The sequence below is a fragment of the Artemia franciscana genome, chromosome 17 (genome assembly GCF_032884065.1).
Source record: "Artemia franciscana chromosome 17, ASM3288406v1, whole genome shotgun sequence".
Taxonomy (NCBI): domain Eukaryota; kingdom Metazoa; phylum Arthropoda; class Branchiopoda; order Anostraca; family Artemiidae; genus Artemia; species Artemia franciscana.
In genome coordinates, this window is record NC_088879.1 from 22202308 (window position 1) to 22220914 (window position 18607).

The following is an 18607-nucleotide window of genomic DNA, read 5'->3' on the forward strand; positions in this document are numbered from 1 at the left end:
ATGAGATGTCTCCGTCGCATCGCAAGAATCACCTACACTGAACATGTGACCAATGAGGAGGTGCTAAGACGGCTGAAGTCCCCCGACACAATCCTAAATAAAACCAAACGACAACAACTGCGATGGCTCGGGCATGTCAAGAGAATAGACCACGACTGTCTACCAAAAATATCCCTTGAAGGAACCATAGACAGATCTCGACCACGAGGAAGACCTAGCAAGAGGTGGATTGAAAACTTTGACCGAAAGCGCATCGTTGAGTTGACTCGAACTGCACACGATAGAACAATGTACCGAGCCCTAGTTCATGCCCTGTCGAAAGAAGTGGCCCCAAAACGTCCCGCGAGGATAGACGGGACTTTAGTAAGTAAGTAAGTGAGTCTGTAATCACTAGCTTGCTTCGGTTTCATTTCAGTCAACATTAACAGAACTAGATTATGTATCACTTAACTTGCTATCAGAGGAAACTTATTCACCTGTAGCAACTGCCTGCGGTGAAAATCAGGGATCAAAGTACTTTAACTGTGCTTTGTAATACAGCAATTAAAGTACACATATAACACAATTATAATAAATTATAAATTTTTACCTTATAATCTGTCACATATTTCCAGATATATAAAATTAATCAGATAAAATAAGGATAATGAAACCAAATAAAATAGTAAATAACTCTAAAATAAAATGATATGGGAGGGGGCATCATGGTCTGCAAAATCTAAATAATACGCATCCATCTACCACTTACCTTGCTATTTGTAAAGGTTATTCACGTGCAACAAACTGCCCGCACTTATAAACAGGAAAAAAAAGTAATGCAATTTGCTTGATGAAACAGCAATTATAATGCTTATACAACTCAATTATAATAAATACACATATAACATGTAACCTGTCACTTAAATCAAAATTTAAAAATATAAACAAATAAAACACAAATAAGACAAATCTAAAAAAAAAACTATAGAGGAAAATTTTTTCGAATGAACCAAACAGTAGTCTTAAACAGATTACTTAATAAGTTGGTGCTTAGTCATCCAGGCCAGATTCAAGGAAATATGATGGAGATATAACTAGTCATTTCTCTGAGAAGGGGCTAACATAGGTCTCTGTAACCTAGGTACAGCACCTGTTGGGCCAAGTATAGACTCCTTTACTTTCCTTTCTGCTTTGCCAGGGCTGCTGGTAACTGCTGACATTGTGGGGAGGCTTGAACCTTTTCTATTTGGGTTTTAGACTGTCATTCAGGCTATAGACTGCATTTTGAAAAAGTCTTGGTGCTAACTTAGAAAGCAGTTCAAAAACCGATTTTATAGCCTGAGTTAGATCATAGATCTGCTTAGCAACACCTTCAAATGTGGCCATTTACCTTATGTCGAGTTCCTGAACAGAAGGTTGATTATGAGCCATTGGAGGGAAAAAGTCTGTGTGTATCATGGGGATGTGCTCTGTATGAGTTGGAAGTCCTTTCTTTAAGACATCAGCAGCAGTCCTCATGAGGACATTATTGGTGAAAGAGTAAGTAACAATAGCTTTTTTTTTCTTGAGTATTGGACACTCCTTGGAACTAGCAGCATACTTACCATTGGAATTTGGGCACTTAAACACCAACTCTTCCTTTATTATCTTTGATTGGGACATTATTAACTACATTATTTATAAATTTTTACAATCAATTATTCTTCTTCAACAAAAAAACGTGCTGGGAGATCTCCGTGAAAATACAGGAATGCCATTGAACGCACCGGAAGTGCATAGATATCCTTCAGCTTTAAGAGTTGGACAGGAGCGTAGGTTATGGATTGTGGGACTTACACCACTTTCAGATGGAGATTACAGATGGGCGAAAGTAGAGATTGAAAAGTAGACATCCATGCCTTTGAGCAGTAATATAGATGAGGATACAGAAGAGAAAAGTATAAAAGACACAGAATAGAAAAAGGAAAATTGTCTTTCAGTTTTCTTATGATCCGCAGTGCTCTTGAAACTTTAACTATTATTAGCTGAATATGCTGCTTGAATGTTAGATTTTCATCCAGAAGGAGTCCGCGGAATCGCACATATCGGAAAGGTGGACCTATATAGGACCTCTTGAAGTAGGAAGTTCCATTGCTGTAGGACAACTCTTGTCTATAAGGGAAAAAATAAGTAGGTATGGCTTTTTTATATTCATAGCTAAAAGATTACTATAAAACTAATAATAAATTTTCTCACACATCGCTTGTAACTTAAGTGTAAGGGGTTCTTAGTCTGTAGCCGATGCACCTAACGTACTGTCATCAGCGAATGCGGTCAATTCTTCAGGCCTATTGGATGCAGCAGCGGATGCGATTCGGGAATCATATTTTTGACACAATCCACAGCAGATTTAGTATAATGATGGTAAAGACCATTTTTGAACGGCTTAAACGTAGTAGTGCCTTTTTAAAGTAACCAAAAATATTAAAGGGCGGCTAACCCGCCACCAACACTCTTTTTTGCCAAAGTTTCTAATTTTTTAGAATACTATTTCGTACAGTATTATCGAATATCTAATAACTATGACTTGACCCCCCACAGTCCCAGCGAGAAGGGTAGCAAGCTACGAACTTTACCCAATTTTTATATATAGTATTGGCTATTCGTAAGTATAACGACATTTTTCGGGGGGATTCTGGAGTGCTGTTACGTGGGAGAATCTTTCTATTAAGGATTTTTTAGTGCGGTAAAGAAATTTTCCATGATGTGGGAGCCGAATTTTGCGGAATTATTAAAAAATAATAAGAAATTAAATAAAAAACAAGTTTTTTCAAGTGAAAGTAAGGAGCAACATTAAAACTTTGAACGAACGGAATTATTACGTATATGAAGGAGGCTTCTCCCTTCTTAGTACCTCGACCTTTACGCTAAAGTTTTTTCTAGAACATTTAAAATAACTTATTATTCTAATGAAACGGGCTTTGTGTTTCAGAAGTCATTCTTAAATGATTGGACAAAAAGTCAAACTTTAGCGTAAATAGCGAGCTACTGAGGAGGGGGCAAACCCCTTATGTAAGCAATAATTTTTGTCAGTTATAAGTTTTAATGTTGCTCCTTGCTTTCTATTGAAAAATATCGCTTTTTTTCCAAAGTCATTTGCCCTTTACCGAAAAAAAAATATTGAAGTCATTTTTACAATTGTAATATTGAAAATTATTGAAAATAAAAAAAAAACACTGTTAAACACGATCTTGAATTGTTGATATCGATAAATTATCTATTGTACATTAAATATTATACCATTTACCGAATTTGTACCATTATATATTAAACATCCAGTTTATTTTTGTCAGTTACTTCCAGTTATCTTGCACATTTTAGCAATTTAATTTTTATTTTGACGTTTTGAAAAATAAAAGCAAAATGTCCAAAATACATATAATTTTCAATAAAACCCAAATAATACATTAGCATTTCGAATTTTGACGTTTAGGGAGGGGGGAGGGGGGAGGAGCCAAACTTTTGTTAGGAATAATTTCTGTTCGTTTTCAGCTTGACAGGAGTATCCAGTTTAATTTTTATTCGTGTTAGGATTAATTTATTCGTTTTCTGTAATATTGATATTTGATGTGATCTTTTGTTTTAATTTCTGTTTGTTTTGGGTTTGACTTATTGTTGATAATATTTTCTGGTCTTTTTAAGTTTGGATTATTCTGGTTTTGAAAAATTAACTCCTAAAGTTTGAAATACACATAGTTTTCAATAACTAATACGTGTTAGTAATTGAACAATAGTATGTAAACTATATTTTAATAGTTTTCAATAACTATTTCAAAAATTGAGTTAAATAAATTGTATAGCTGCTCAGTCTTTATTTCGGTTCATCTTACTTTTAGTGTTGTTCTTTACTTTTCTTCGAGGAAATCTTTTTCGGAAAGTAGTACTTTATACACGTTCTATGCAAGAACAATTCGTCTGGTTTAAAATATGCATATATTTGGGGAACAAGCAGTTTATGTTTGATAGGTCCTTCTACCGGTATTTTATGACTAATACTTCAACGCAGTCATCCCTGCTTTTGCACATAAAAGCTTGAAACCTTCATTCAAGAGTTCATAGATATGAGGAAAAAATGCTGAAGTTTACATCAAGATGATACTTCTATTAACTTATGTTTCCTCCTTTTTTCTTTAATTGTGCAGATTTTTCTCATACGCAAAGTATTTTGCGTAATTAATAGATCATAAGGGTTTCATATAATTCTTTGGCTATACTTATTTCCATCAAAAGTCTATTTTCAAAGTTTCGGTTACTATAGACACATGATGCTCTTTATTTAAACTTTGTTACAATAAAGTTTTTATTCCGAATTTACTTTTATTTGTATTGTATTCTCAAAGGACACTTGGGCAGAGATAACAATGTCACGTACCCTAGGCAAAATGAAAATGGAAAGCAAATCAACATTATGAAAGCCTCTGATTATCTTATAGTGGCATCTACGTAAATACGATATTAGTTTCTTAAAATTATTTAAAATCTTGAGCACGAGGCTATTTATTACTAGGGTGAATTTGTGTAAGTTTGCCATTCCGACTCGTTTTTGGCTTTATCGCACTTTTTAATAATCCATATTGACTTTCCACGTACTTTAATCTTTGGTCTTCGGTTGTGAACAATGGTATTTGTAGGTCTAATGCCTCTTTTTTTTGCTAACTGCACAGTACCCTTAATTTTCTCTATCTTGGGCCATATTGATATTTTTGACTCTTCGTTGTTCATGTTTGGTATCGTATAAGACAAATTTATTCCTTGGAAATATATTTTACCTTTGTTGGTTACCTTTGTATTGGAACTTTTTAGCCTACCTTTGTACCAAAGGTAAAAAGTATCATTTTTTGTTTGCTATAAAACTTGTGCCAAAAAGCACAAATCCTGTGAGATAATGAATTTACACTTTAAAATCTTTATATGTATAAGAGATTCTTATTTTAAAACCTTTTAAAGTGAACAAATGAGAGATTTGGTTTTGAGTTCTGTGAGGGGGGCTGCTGGTCCATATATCACATAGGCCAAGGTGTAGGAATATATACGTTTTCTTTAAATAATCATTTTTTCTTTGCTATAAAACTTGTGCCAAAAAGCACAAATCCTATGAGATAATGAATTTACACTTTAAAATCTTTATATGTATAAGAGATTCTTATTTTAAAACCTTTTAAAGTGAACAAATGAGAGATTTGGTTTTGAGTTCTGTGAGGGGGGGGGAGGGGGGCTGCTGGTCCATATATCACATATCCCCTATCCCACTGTAGATTGACGCCCTCGTCAATCAGAACACTCCCTGTCCTTAAATTTTATCTTTCTTAAAGTTTCTTATTGTCAAAATATTATTTTCTGACTTGAAATCAGATTCCCTATCGGAGTGTAGGTTTGAATCCTACAGGCTGCACCAAATGTTATGGGGGGGGGGGTAAAGTTGTTTGATTGTAGGTTTTCTTATAAAGTTAAGTTGGATTGAAGCATGGGAGCTTTATAGTTAAGGGACATAGAGTGAGAGGGTTCTATTGACAAATTTCTATAACCATGAAGACAAAATCATTATCATGACGTTCAGGTCTCCTGAGTTGGGCAGATTCCCTTGGGAACGATCCAGTAGACAATAGGAACTGTACCTGGTACCTTGACTCAAAGACAAACACAATTATTGACAATAATTTTATTTTCTTACTTCATATTCAACTTCAGGTAAAATGACTTCAATGAAAGATAGCAGTATAATGTGCATCAAAGTCTGAGTACAAAAAACTGAATACCCTCCTAACTTTTGGTTCACCTTATATATCCAGAATCTACCCGGATTTCTAAATTAAGCACTGGGTAGACTGACCTCAGAAATGTTGCAATACAGCTCTTCTTTTGATTATACAACATATGGCCTAACCTCCTTGCAAAGATTTATTACCACAAGGGTTTTCACCTCCAGTTTGTTGACCAGACCAGAAATAGAAATCTGGTTTCTAATTGGCTTTATTCAAAAGTTTGAATCTAATTTTGGTAGTCTAAAAAGTATCATTTTTTGCTTGCACTAAGATTTGTACCAAAGGTAAAAAGTATCATTTTTTGTTTGCTATAAAACTTGTGCCAAAAAGCACAAATCCTATGAGATAATGAATTTACACTTTAAAATCTTTATATGTATAAGAGATTCTTATTTTAAAACCTTTTAAAGTGAATGAATGAGAGATTTGGTTTTGAGTTCTGTGAGGGGGGAGGGGGGCTGCTGGTCCATATATCACACTACTATAGACACATGATGTTCCTTATTTACAGTTCATTACAATGAAGTGCATATTCCAATTTAATTTTATTTATATTGTATTCTCAAAGGACACTGGGGCAGAAAACAATGTCACATACTGTAGGCAAAATGATTGGGCTACAGAAAGCCAATCAACATATGAATGCCTAAGAAAAACAATTTCGACTATTGTCTTTTGTTAATCCTGTAGGAGTATCTATATGAATGCAATTTTAGTTTCTTAGAATGATTTAAAATCTTGATTAGCCTACCCTGTGGTGCTAGGCTACTTATAACATATAGTTTTTTGGGTGAGTTTGTGTAAGTTTGCCACTCCTACTCATTTTTTGCGTTATTGCACTTCTTTTCAGGAATATGAGTCTGTTTATTTACCATTTTATAAATTTGGGTCTATAGCCTAGTAGACTAGGCTATTTTCATTATGATTATAAAGCACCAAATAGAAGCATAGCATAACTTCTCACTGTAAAATTATAATTAAGGGGCTTTAGATTATGGAATAAAGGTACCAATTTACAATTAGGCCCACTTAAAAGGAATCACTATAAATTCTGAAAGCAATCCTAAAATACTTACTTATACTAGGGTAAGACCCCTAATCTTTAGGTGCTTAGATAGTGCTTGGATCACTTAGATTAGGATTAGTGCTTAGATCTACTTAGATAGTGGAGGCTAGGCTCCACTCTCTATCAGTATGTTTGAAATCATGAATGTTGTACATGGTTAAAAAATCAAGCTAATCACATACTTGTTAAGGAGATTTTGAGATTTATCTGTTGACAAGTAAATTAGCTGGCTGACTACTGGGTATCTTACCCTACTTCTAAAAGTGCTTCAATTTATTTTACCACCACTCCCTTAACATGTAAATATATAGCTCAGTTTCTCAGGTGTTTTTCCATTTCTCAATTTTGTTAGTAGGCTATTGCAGTAAAATTCTAGTTAATTGACTTGTTGCTATCTTGGAAAGGGATTAGGTTAGGAAAATGAAACTTTCAGGGATGGATCTACAGGCTAAAGTTTGTCCTGGGAAGGTATTTTAAAGTACCCACATCCACTCCTTCTCCCTCTAGAGGGCCCTAAAATTTGCCCACATGACAGGTCTGTACCTATTGAAATTTTGACAAAACATTATTTTACCTCAATTTTCAGTTACTAGTTGCTTTTTCTCTGCCTTTAGTTCTGAAAATGCAATTCCTGTTATTTGAGTACTTGTTATTGAGTACGTTACATTGCAATTTTAGGTAATTTAAGGTAATATCAATGTTTTTTTTTCAAAATTTAGGAAATGTATTTGCATATCTTTAAAACCTTATAAAATGGAATTGAGCAAAGTTATGAAGCTGAAAACAATTTTGTTGTACTTTAATTAAGCAGAAGATGTATTTTGCAAAGTTTCACTTTTATAACACACATATCTTTAAAAGTCATCAAAGTTCAGGGCCCTCTAGAGGGAGAAGGAGTGGAGGTAGTTGCTTCAAAATACCTTCCTGGGACATACTTTAATCTGTAGATTCATCCCTGAAAGTTTCGTTTTCCTAACCTAAACCCTTTCTGAGATAGCAAGAAGTCAATTAACTAGAATTTTACCAGCTATTGCTTCTATGCTGTTTAATCTGTTTGTGTAAAAGAGTGACACATTGCAAAATGCATATAATCAGGCTATAACCTGTAAATCAGCCCAGGGCAAGGGTGGTAAATATAATAATATTTATTTATAATCCACTCACATCACAAGATAAATAATTGAGTAAACACTTGAAAAAATTATTCACAAACAAAAATCAACAATAACATTATGCACAAATCATCAATAACCCTTAAACAAAAATAACATTAAATAGATAACAGATCAAACCATGGTGAAGCAACAAATGCTAATATGCTGTTTCTGAAATCTTTTTGTGTATAACAGTCAGCTTCTTGGTATTATTTGGAAGGTAAAACTTATTTATTATTTTTTGTTTCTCTTCCAAAGAGACAGATAGAGAAGGTATTTACAGAAATGGGAATATGCCACTTGAATATCACTAGAATTCTTATTTGTAAAAAATAGGGTAAAGCCCAGAAAGGTGAAGAACAAAATGATCTGTAAAAGTAGAATAAAGATTCCAAGGGCAAAACAATTACATTTGCCTCAATTGGCTGCAGTTTTAGAGTAACCAGTCTAGATCTTTGTTCTAGCATCCTGGATGGCACACTCGTGAAACGTTTTAAGATTTTTGTTAAGTGTAATACCCAACTACCACATCAAATCTACATGAGGTATGGAAATTTTTTTAAGAACTTAGAGGTTTAGGAGGGAATGGAAAATTGAAAGAAAAATACATTTGCCATTGTTAAGCAAAAGACCAATTCTAGTAAAAGAAGAAGGAACTTTATGAACCATCTGCAATAGTCTTGGTTTAGACCAGCTAATTAGAAGAATATCATCAGCATAAGCAAGGTATGAAATATCAGTAAACCCTGCAAAACACATAGAAGATATATTCTCAAGGATACTAGAAATACAAAATTTTAAAATACTAGGAGATAATATTCTGCCCTGCCATATACCCCAACAAATAGTGACAGTAAAAAGAAAGAGTACCATTAGTTTTATTTTGATGATAAGATTTACTATACTGAAGCTTAAGAAGAAAAATAAGTGAAAGATTATGTCATGACTATAAAGAGAGTAAAGAGCCTGACTATGTACAGCACTATCAAAAGCCTTAGAAAGATCATGGGCACAAATGTGAAGACCATACCCTTTAGTCAAAGCATCTTTAAGAAGGCAAGCCAGAGCACAGTGAGCATGCTGGAAACCAATGCCAGACCAACAAGAGCCAAGAGCTCCTATACATTTGTGATGAGGTCAGAAGAGCCGACATTTCACAATGTTATTGTTGTAATATTTTTTGGGAGGCTACCATGTTAAGCACCACTGGATGGGATTTCTGCCTCTGAGGCTGACTAGCTTTTTCTATAACTATTGATTGCTTTAAATGCATCACTTGATTTAGCTCCTCCTATGCTTTCTGGCCCATATTATACCAAATTCCAGATTTAATCTCCATAAAATATGGTCCAATCTGACATTTTTGATAAAAAGTGTTAGCCAAGACCAGACATTAAAAAAAAGGTTTTGAAATTAAACTAAAAATAGCAGAGTAAGAAAAAATATTATTAAAAATGTCTCTGTCAAGTATTGAACATATAACCTTGAGAGTAGAATACCAACACCATATCCATTGTGCTATGCAGACTTTCAATCAGACATTTCCAAATTAACCATCCCTCCACTCCCCCAGATGGTTGAATCAGGGAAGCAAGTATTTTAACTTAATCTGGTCTGCTCCCTGATATGCCTGCCAACCCTCATTGTCCTAACTTAATCTAGAAGTGCCCAAACTAGCAAAACTAGGACCAACAGAAATTACAATCACTATATGGCATTTGGCCAATGGATAAGTGCCATAAAAACCAAGCTGGTTCTCACCAAAATTATTATCCAAATTGATGAAAGGAAGTAAGATTTATTCAAGGATTTTACTAAGATACAAGCAACCATGATAGGCCTGTCGAACAGTCCAATGGACTCTCACCATGCTGAAGAATAGAAGTGACAGTTCCATACAAAAAGCTATCAGGAACAAGAGAACAACAAATACACATTTGGAAAAGCAATTGAAAATGGAAACAAGGATAGGCAATTTATTTTAAAATGATAAACACAAATTCCATCAACATCAAGAGAGCTTGATTTCATTTTTGTAACAGATGCAATTACAGTATCAACAGAAATGGGTAGAATTTTTGCCTGAGAAGGAAGACAGGAGAATCAAATGAGCCAATTCAAGCTTTACTGCAGTGGATTCCCCTTACCTAGAGGCATCAAAAACATCAGAGCAGGAAATAAGGTGAAATAATTCAAAATTGTCTTCAAGAGGCCATAAGGCTTGTTGATTTGACTTTTGCAGAAGAGCCAATTATCACTCCAGTTACTGACAAGTGGAAATTCTTGGCAACTGGGCTATCTATTATATTGATAATCAGTCATGTACAGGATGTATATTAGTGATTGGCTCATGACCATTTATCCAATTTATCAGAACTTTTTGTTTTATTGGGTCTCAGAGAGTGGAGGGAAGGCTCAACACACCAATATTAGCATGGGAGTTGGGAATTGCAGGCTTTGGCAGTTGCAGGTAATCCAATTCATAAGCATCCAACTTTGTTGCAACAACCTTAAGTTAGTTTTTTCACATGATTAACCTTTGTCGAAAGCCTAGAGGAAGCCACAGTGGGCAGAATGGGAACCTTGGTAGGAGACTTGATATTGTAAATTGGAGTTGATACCTCCTCAGAGTCCAATTTTTTAATAAGGTTAGAGTGTCTTTACACTATTTGTAGAAGCTTTCACGTCGATGTGCTCTGGGCAATTATCATTAGGTGCAATCTTTGCCCAAAATTCATTTTTGCATTAGCAATAAAACTGCATTCAAAAAGTTTATTGGGTGTTAAATAATAATATTGTCTTGAATTCCTTCTTCCCAGTTATTTTTCTGAAAGTTCTTTACAGAGCAGTGCACATATTTGCAATTGTCTATAGCTTGTTTTCAGTAAAGTGTAAATGATCCAATAGGTGTTTATATGTGTAAATGGTGTATTTGCAGTTGGAAGCAGGGCTGCTAACTTGCACACTATGATTAGGCTTAGATTAACACTTGCTTGAAGCCAGTTTGAATGTAATGAAATCAGAGTCTGAAGACAGTCAGTCCAGCAAGAAATTCATATATTATCCAAATTACAAATTTATAGGTTGAAACTAGGTCAGGTCAACTTAATCCAAAGCAGATGATTGCAAACTAACATTCCTGTATTAAATTTAGTTCTAAGTACTGAATTAATAAATGACATCACAGGTCAAGTTCAAAACAGGTGCACTAATTCAGGATGAAAGCAAGCTTTACCATTCAAATAATGTAAAATAGATGTTTCCTTTTTCAGAAACCTGTAGACTAATAACAAATAAATCTCTCATGAATGCATTCAGAGCATTAAAGATCTCCTGTGAAGGTATTTAAATCCACTTCTTTTTCCTTCAAATGGCACTGACCTTTTACAATATTTTTGTTACAATAGTGTAACCCCAAGAATGTCTTCTGCTCAAATGAGGCCAAAGATAAGCTTTTTGAGTCTCTAACCTTAGCTCAATTCCAATTAAAAAGGTTTTAAAAATCTGTAAATCCATTTCTTAAATTTAGGGAAAAACTTTGACATGGCTTAAAATTCTAATGAAATAACAGGAAATGCCTTTTTAAGCCAAAAGCTAATGAAAAAGAAATCAGATACTCAAAACTAAGGTTGAAAATTTTTAGTCGGAATTTAGATAGGTAGCCTACAGACTGATCCAATATACAATCTTCCAAGATTTAGAAATAAGCAAAGGGTAGACATAGTAGCTTGCAAATATCCTCCCAAAATACGTTTTGGCCCAGGATTTATTCTGAAAGTTTCATTCATCTAAATCGACTTCTTTGTAAGATATGGCTAGTATGAAGCCCCTAAACTAAATTATTACCATGTTCTCATTAGATCTAGCCAAAGCTGGTAAAATAATCTTGTGATAAAGTGTAGAATATTTTTACTTCCAGTTTTTAATCTCATTTTGGTATAGGCAAAAACCTAGTGTCAACTTGGAAGGGGTAACTTCTCTCCCATAGGCCAAATCTAAAATATGCTCCATTTGTTATTTCCTTTTGAAACTGCCTTTTTGCATTTTCATTGCAAAAACTGTAAAATCCCCCCCCCCACTACATTTTGAAAATATGTTTTGCCCCCACTCTCCAGGATGTTTGTGTTAGATGCCACAGGATAGTGTTAGATACCCAGTTGCTAGACAGCTAATCCATTGCTAACCCATCACTTCAATAGTTAAATCACTTAAAATATCTATTAAATACCGTACCTAAAAGATTTATTGTTTCTCCATGAATTTGTTTAAGTTTTCTTAATAAGGATATGAGCAGCTTGAGTATTTCAAGCTTATAAAACACTGACTACACTAGGCACACTGGCCTAATCATGGACAAACACCTTAAGCTTGAACATAAACTTTGAAAATACTGCCGAGTTGTGCAGGTGAGATCTTAAAACTAGAGAAAAATATCTAAATCATAGACATACTAATCATGACTCCATTCTGTCAAAGACCATTGTCTTGAAAGTAAAAATTGTAGGCCATTTAAATAAGGTTTGATTTATGGGTAACTTTTACTTAACTTAAAATATTAAACAAAAAATCCTAGATTCTAAATAGCTGATCCCAACTAGCCCATTCCTGGCCATCAGCAAATCCCATCTATTTGAAACCATTTACATTACATCACAAGATTAGGAACCTACTGTTCATATTTATAAAAGATACATTTCAATCAAAATATTTGCCCAAGATTTGGCACAATCTGAGGACACTATGAGCAAACTCTATCAGCAGGGGTGTCACTTGGCCTTCTACCTATAGGGGAGGGGGAGCATCCAAAATATGCTGACTACTTTGGGTAGGTGCGAATAACAACTGATAAATTTTACTTTGTGTTTTTATGTGTTAAAATAATTGTTATTAGCAGAGGAAAATTGTTATATATTGTAGAGATTAAACTAAGATATAAAAGAAAAATAAAGACTAAGGCAATAAGCCAAACTTCAACTCTGTGTAGCTTTTCATCTTTCCACTTTTCTACAAGTAGATCAAGGTAATTTTTTTCCAGTATCTCTTTTTCTTACATTTTGAGCTTGAGATGGTCAAGACAACTCATTCCCCATAGTTGACCTTAATCTGTTCTTGACAATTTTCATCTCGCTAAATATTCTTTTGCTTTTGGCTAGTGTCACTGGAATAGTTTTTGCAAAAGTGAATGCTCTGTAAAATAATTGCAACACTCAACCCTCATCTGTTCTTTTTTTTACTAAAGAGTACAATCCAGCAAACTCAATGATGCTTCCAGTACTCTTGTAAATCTCTGCAAAAAGTTGAATTTTCAATTGGAATGCTTGAACAGGTATTTCTGTTATGAGGTCATAGCACATAAAGTGTGGCATTGTGAAGGATTAACGTTTATCAGACAGTATAGTAAAGGTAGAAACAGCTCTTTAGTTTCTTTTTATGCAAGTACTAACTTACACCAATAACTGCTAAAACTATCTTGAAGTCATTTATATAAAATGTCAAAAGGGCCATTGGCAACACTTCAGTTGTCCTTCAGAGGCCACTGCTGACAATGATATAGTCTCTGCTCACCCTCTAGCCACAGGTAGAACTCTGGATCTGACATGCTATTTTCATCAGTTCCATCTTCTCCCAATATTAATTGTCGGGCTATACTGATAAATGATGTAATTCGACTGGTGAGTTCACATTATTTCATAGACTCTTTGATGACAGTTATAGTGGCATTCACAATGCAGCACATGCTGATGATATCCAGCTCCGTAGCTTGTAGTTTGCAAGTAAACTTAAAATGAGCATGGGTACTGAGTAGCCTGTCAAACTTCAATTTGATGCTAGCATCAAGATTTTGTTTGCTATTTTACTCATTAGTGCTACAATTGTTGTAAGAATGCTCCATAGAACTTTGGGTAACTCTGGTCTGGAAGACCAAATTGTTTCCAAAAGTCCCTTAAGATAAAGCTTACCTTCAACGTCTACTCTCCTACAGAACAAATTGAAGTGCTTGAACCCCTGTTGAAAAAACCATAGATTTGTTTTAAGACACCAAACATGTTGCATATCAAGGAGATTGATTCCCTGCAGTTTTCATGATAATGTTCCCTCTATGGGCTAGGCATTTGAGGGATCAAACATTTCTTCATAACTTCTTGGAAATGGGAACCTGTGTTCCCTCACTTAAGCCTTCCATAACATTTGTAGAATTTCCTCTGCAAGATGTGACTTTTTTTTTACTCAAAATCTACAATGGCGAGTAAATGGTCTTTAAAGCTTCCTTTCTATTGATGTGTTGTACACCTACAGCTAAAGGCTCTTTGTAGCTGACAATAGGTGTTTTGTCTGCAAAAATGCCAAAGAAATCAGCTTCATTAACTTCTGCTACAATTTTTTTAAGCAGCTCAGAGCTCCTTGTCAAAATATCTTCTGACTTTTGCTTCTTTTCATTCTACTGGCTGACATTACCCTCGTTTTTCTCAGCTATTTAATTTTATTGTTCATTTATTATTTTTTTCTTTATCATACATCATGTATAGCCAGTGTGGTCTAAGAATGTATTTACTATGACTACTGCTGCTGCTATGATTGCTGTTACTATTAAAGCTAATGGTATGAAGGTAAAACTTTCAGGAAATGTTTAGGGCAAAGTTTATACTGAATCAAAACGCACTGTGTTCAGGCAGGTTGTAACAGGGCATATAATCAATATCTTTGCAATGGCTTAGAGTATTTAGTTGAAACTTTTAGGGCATGTTGAGAGGATGTTGAACTAACCAAGAGGCACTATGTGCATGTTACCACTATTGCTACTATTACCGCTACTGCAACTATTTACGACTGTGACTGCTTGCCTCTGTTACTAGTTGCCACTGTGACTCCAACTACTTTTGACTGTGTCTAACTGCTTGTGACTCTGACAACTTGGAACTGTGATTATGACTACATTTGACTTTGACTGCAACACTTTGTAGCGTCCTCAGCTACTTACTACCGCAACTGTAGCTACTTGAAAATGCTGCTTCTATTACTACTAGGGAAAATCAGGAAAGTCAGACACCATAACATGTTTTTCCTGTTAAACTGACTCAAGTTTTTTTTTTAGAAGTATTTCATATCATCTTCTATTGATCTTTTTTTTCTTATAACAAGTTTCCCACATTATGCACTTTCTAATTGTTGCATATAATGTGCATGTAACCCATCACTAGGTCTCAAAGTTGGTGTAGTGTAGTCTGCTATATTGGACTTACCCTAGCTTTTGTGGGGAGTGCGACATAACCTACTAGCTTTTTTCAACAATATTTCAAAGATAACATGACTTCACCATCTTAGAGGGCATTGAGGAATCAATATAAGCCCATAAGCAAGCAATTTTTATGTAAACTGACTGGCATCAAAGGGCCACACTAGATTTTTTTCTGCTATTGTGGGCGAACCCCGACAGTGTTGGACTTACCCAACAGGTTAACATTAAGAAACGTTAAGAAAGTCAAGAATATAGCTAGGAATATGAGTGAAAAAGCTTTATATTTAATAGAGAGGAGAAGGGGATTGTACAAGAATTATCTGAGTAATAGATTGTATGAAAACATAAGGAATATAAAGAAAGCAGACAAATCATTAAAATATAAACTAAGGGGGTCTGAAGTAGAGGCTGTGGATAAAATTGCACAGGATCTGGAATATACTGCTAGACAACATAATTTTAAAATATTGTACTGGCATGTTAATAAATTGAGAGGGAGTAGTTAATCTGGACCTTTCCCAGTTAAACATGGGAACAGGACCACAATCAGTAACAAGGAAATAGTTAAAGAGAGACGGGTGGAACATTTTGAGAATGTGACAAACCAAGATACAGTTGGATGAAAAGATATAGAGGAATATGAAAAAGTTTGTGATACCTTGGATGTGAAGAAAGATTGGTTTTGTGAGGAAGAATTAGCAACAGCACTAAAAGGATTAAAAAATAATAAGGCTCCAGATACTAATAGTGTAGTAAATGAGTTTCTTAAATATGGTAGCTCTGAAGTGAAGATGAAAATTTGATGTCGGGTAACGAAAATATTGATTACTGGGGCAACTGCACTTACCTTGGTAGTATTATTAGTAAAGATGGTGGGAGCAGTGAAGATTTTAAAAGTAGAATAACCATGGTTCAGGATGTTTTTTCATAGTTAAAAAAAAGTTAGGAAGAATACAAAGATAAGTCTGCTAACCAAGATTAGAATATTGGATGGTTTAGTAATGACAGTGATCAAACATGGCTCTGAAGCATGGGTGCTCCAAAAAGCAGATGAAGATTTACTAGATTTTTTCCAGAGAAATTGCATACAGATTGTTCTAGGTACCCGGCTGACTGACCATATTTCAAATTGTATGCTGTACAAAGAATGTGGTTCAATCCCACTTTCTAGGGCTTTAGTGAAAGAAAAGTTGAGATGGCTAGGGCACATTCTGCAGATGAATGATGACAAATTGCCAAAGATAGTTATTTTCGGCCAACCGATTAGAGCTAAACGGAAAGCAGGTTGTCCTTGTCTGGGATGGGATTAAATCATAAAAAAAGATTTAAAGGAAATTGGAACCTCCTGGGAGGGTGTGAAGAGAGGCTTTGAATAGATTGGGATGGAGGATGAGCGTGTGTAGCTGTGTTGACCTCAGGTGGCTTTGTACTGCAGTGACTTGTCAGTAGTAGTAGTAATAGTATCTTAGCCGAGGTGCAAGAATCACTGAATGTAAATGATTGCTTACATTAAAAAAAAAAGAAAATCATCACAAAAATTATGGTTTAACTTCGGATACAAAAAGTGACTCATAGCTGTTATAGCTTACGTGTATGGACAAAAACAAAGATCTACTTACGTTTGTCAGTGACTGCCTTGTACGACACAATAACTTGACGGATTTGGGCTATTTCAAATGGTCTGGTTCCCTCTAACTTTATTGGTCCTGTAAAAATGTATTTGTCATCCACAGTATTAATATTGTCTTTCTTTGGCCAATTGAATGAGTAGAGGGCAAGGCTCAAGCAGTAAAGAAACATGAGCTTAATTTTTCTCTAGTCAGGAAAGTCTAATACCCTTCCTGTATATAAACCTTGTTTGCCATTCCTGGTATTGTATCTAACTGCATAGTGCTCATTTAGCTTGGGAATAATCTTTTGCTTACTGGGCGTTTCCTTGCCATCACTGTCACTTTCTTGCATAGTATCTTGAATATTCCGATCGTCTTCATCAGAGCCAAGTTCAAGGCTGATGCCTCGCTATCACTCGTGTCTCTATTTGCTTTCTTCTTGGGAAGATTTTTTTTTTATTTCACACCCTTCCCATCTGAACTTTTCTTTTTCCCTTTGCCTTTTGCTTTCAGATTTTCTTCCCTCTCAAGCAAGCACCTATGGATGTTCTTTAAATGTTGTCACTTCTGCCTCTCTTGCAATTTTCTTCCCTTTTTCTATTCCTGAAACTAATGGTAGGTTGGGCTGCTTGATTGAGTCAAGAAGAATCTCTTCAAAAGTTTTTGATTGGTTGCCAAACAACTTCCTTGGACTAACGGTAACGACAACGTAATGTAGAATTATACGGGGATGTAGAACTTAATCAAATTAAAATATGTGTATCTAGATTGTCAAAAGGGTCTTCGCAATATCGCAGAAAAAAAAAATCAGAGCATTACGTTGGACTTTCGGAGTATGTTTTTGAGGAAGTTAAACTAAGTGAAAAGACACTATGTGCATCCAGTTTTGTCCCTAAGCCATATCTGGAGCAGCTAAGTTTATTAAGTTATGAATGTTAGGGCATGTTGAGGGAAAAATTGAACTAAATCAAAAGTTACAATGCGTATCCAAGTTTGTCAAAAGGGTATATCTGCAATGTCTCAGGAAAGGTTAAGGGATATACGTTAAAATTTCAGGACATATGAAGGGAGATAGCCATGGCCAACCATAGGATACTGTAAGAGGAAGGGTCAATGTCACTTAAGGAAATAATCTTCATAATGACAATTTTTATTTTACCACAAAATAACTTCACTTAAAATAATAATTTGAGAATCAAACATACGTTTGGGGAAAGGGGTGTATTAAGTAAATTTAATAAACCTGCTTGGTTTTGGAAATAAGTTTAATCCAATGGTAGACAGCAACACAAAAATTCATGTATAGATAATACATTATTTTGTGAGTAGGACTATGGAGTTTCGTTGTTGCTTTCATAGTGACAACTTCAAAGTGAAGGGAAAGAAAAATTGACTGTTTTTTGTGAAGTTTATTTTTTTGTCAAGTTTAGTAATTGTCAAGTACAAACTGTTTTAAGTTTATTCAAATAAACTTAAAAGTGTGGTGTAGGGAAACTGCAAAATGACTCGCCCTAAGAAGGTGCTGAGGCGAAAAAGAAGTTATAGTGAAAGAAACCATATGAATATCGAACAAGGTGAAACATTGACTGCTCTATAGAAAGGCGGCCTGATAGCAAAAGGCATCGAACAGTGTCAACAAGTTCCTCAATTTCAGTGCTAAAACAGGCAGAAAGTATGGTATCCCATTAATGATCAAACTGAAAGAAAATGAACATGGCAATAAGATCAGCAAAGTTACCGCGTGCCTTTGGCTCTCCAAA

General features: G+C 34.8%; 2 protein-coding genes across 2 annotated transcripts in view; both read left to right on the forward strand.

Annotated features, from left to right (window-relative positions):
- Positions 1 to 375, forward strand: LOC136037511 (uncharacterized). The gene has a single exon (XM_065720233.1). It carries the CDS (start codon positions 1 to 3, stop codon positions 373 to 375), a length of 375 nt encoding a protein of 124 aa, XP_065576305.1.
- Positions 376 to 4472: 4097 nt separating this feature from the next.
- The window catches only part of LOC136038004 (NAD kinase 2, mitochondrial-like), a 44253-nt gene continuing 30118 nt past the window's right edge, over positions 4473 to 18607 (forward strand). Inside the window, exon 1 of the mRNA XM_065720922.1 lies at positions 4473 to 4536. The gene's annotated coding sequence lies outside the window, so the exon portion shown is untranslated. The remainder of the gene's footprint in view (positions 4537 to 18607) is intronic.

Bases quoted from the DNA above. Each gene is read 5' to 3' on its own strand.
- LOC136037511 (XM_065720233.1), top strand. From the start codon at position 1: ATGAGATGTCTCCGTCGCATCGCAAGAATCACCTACACTGAACATGTG.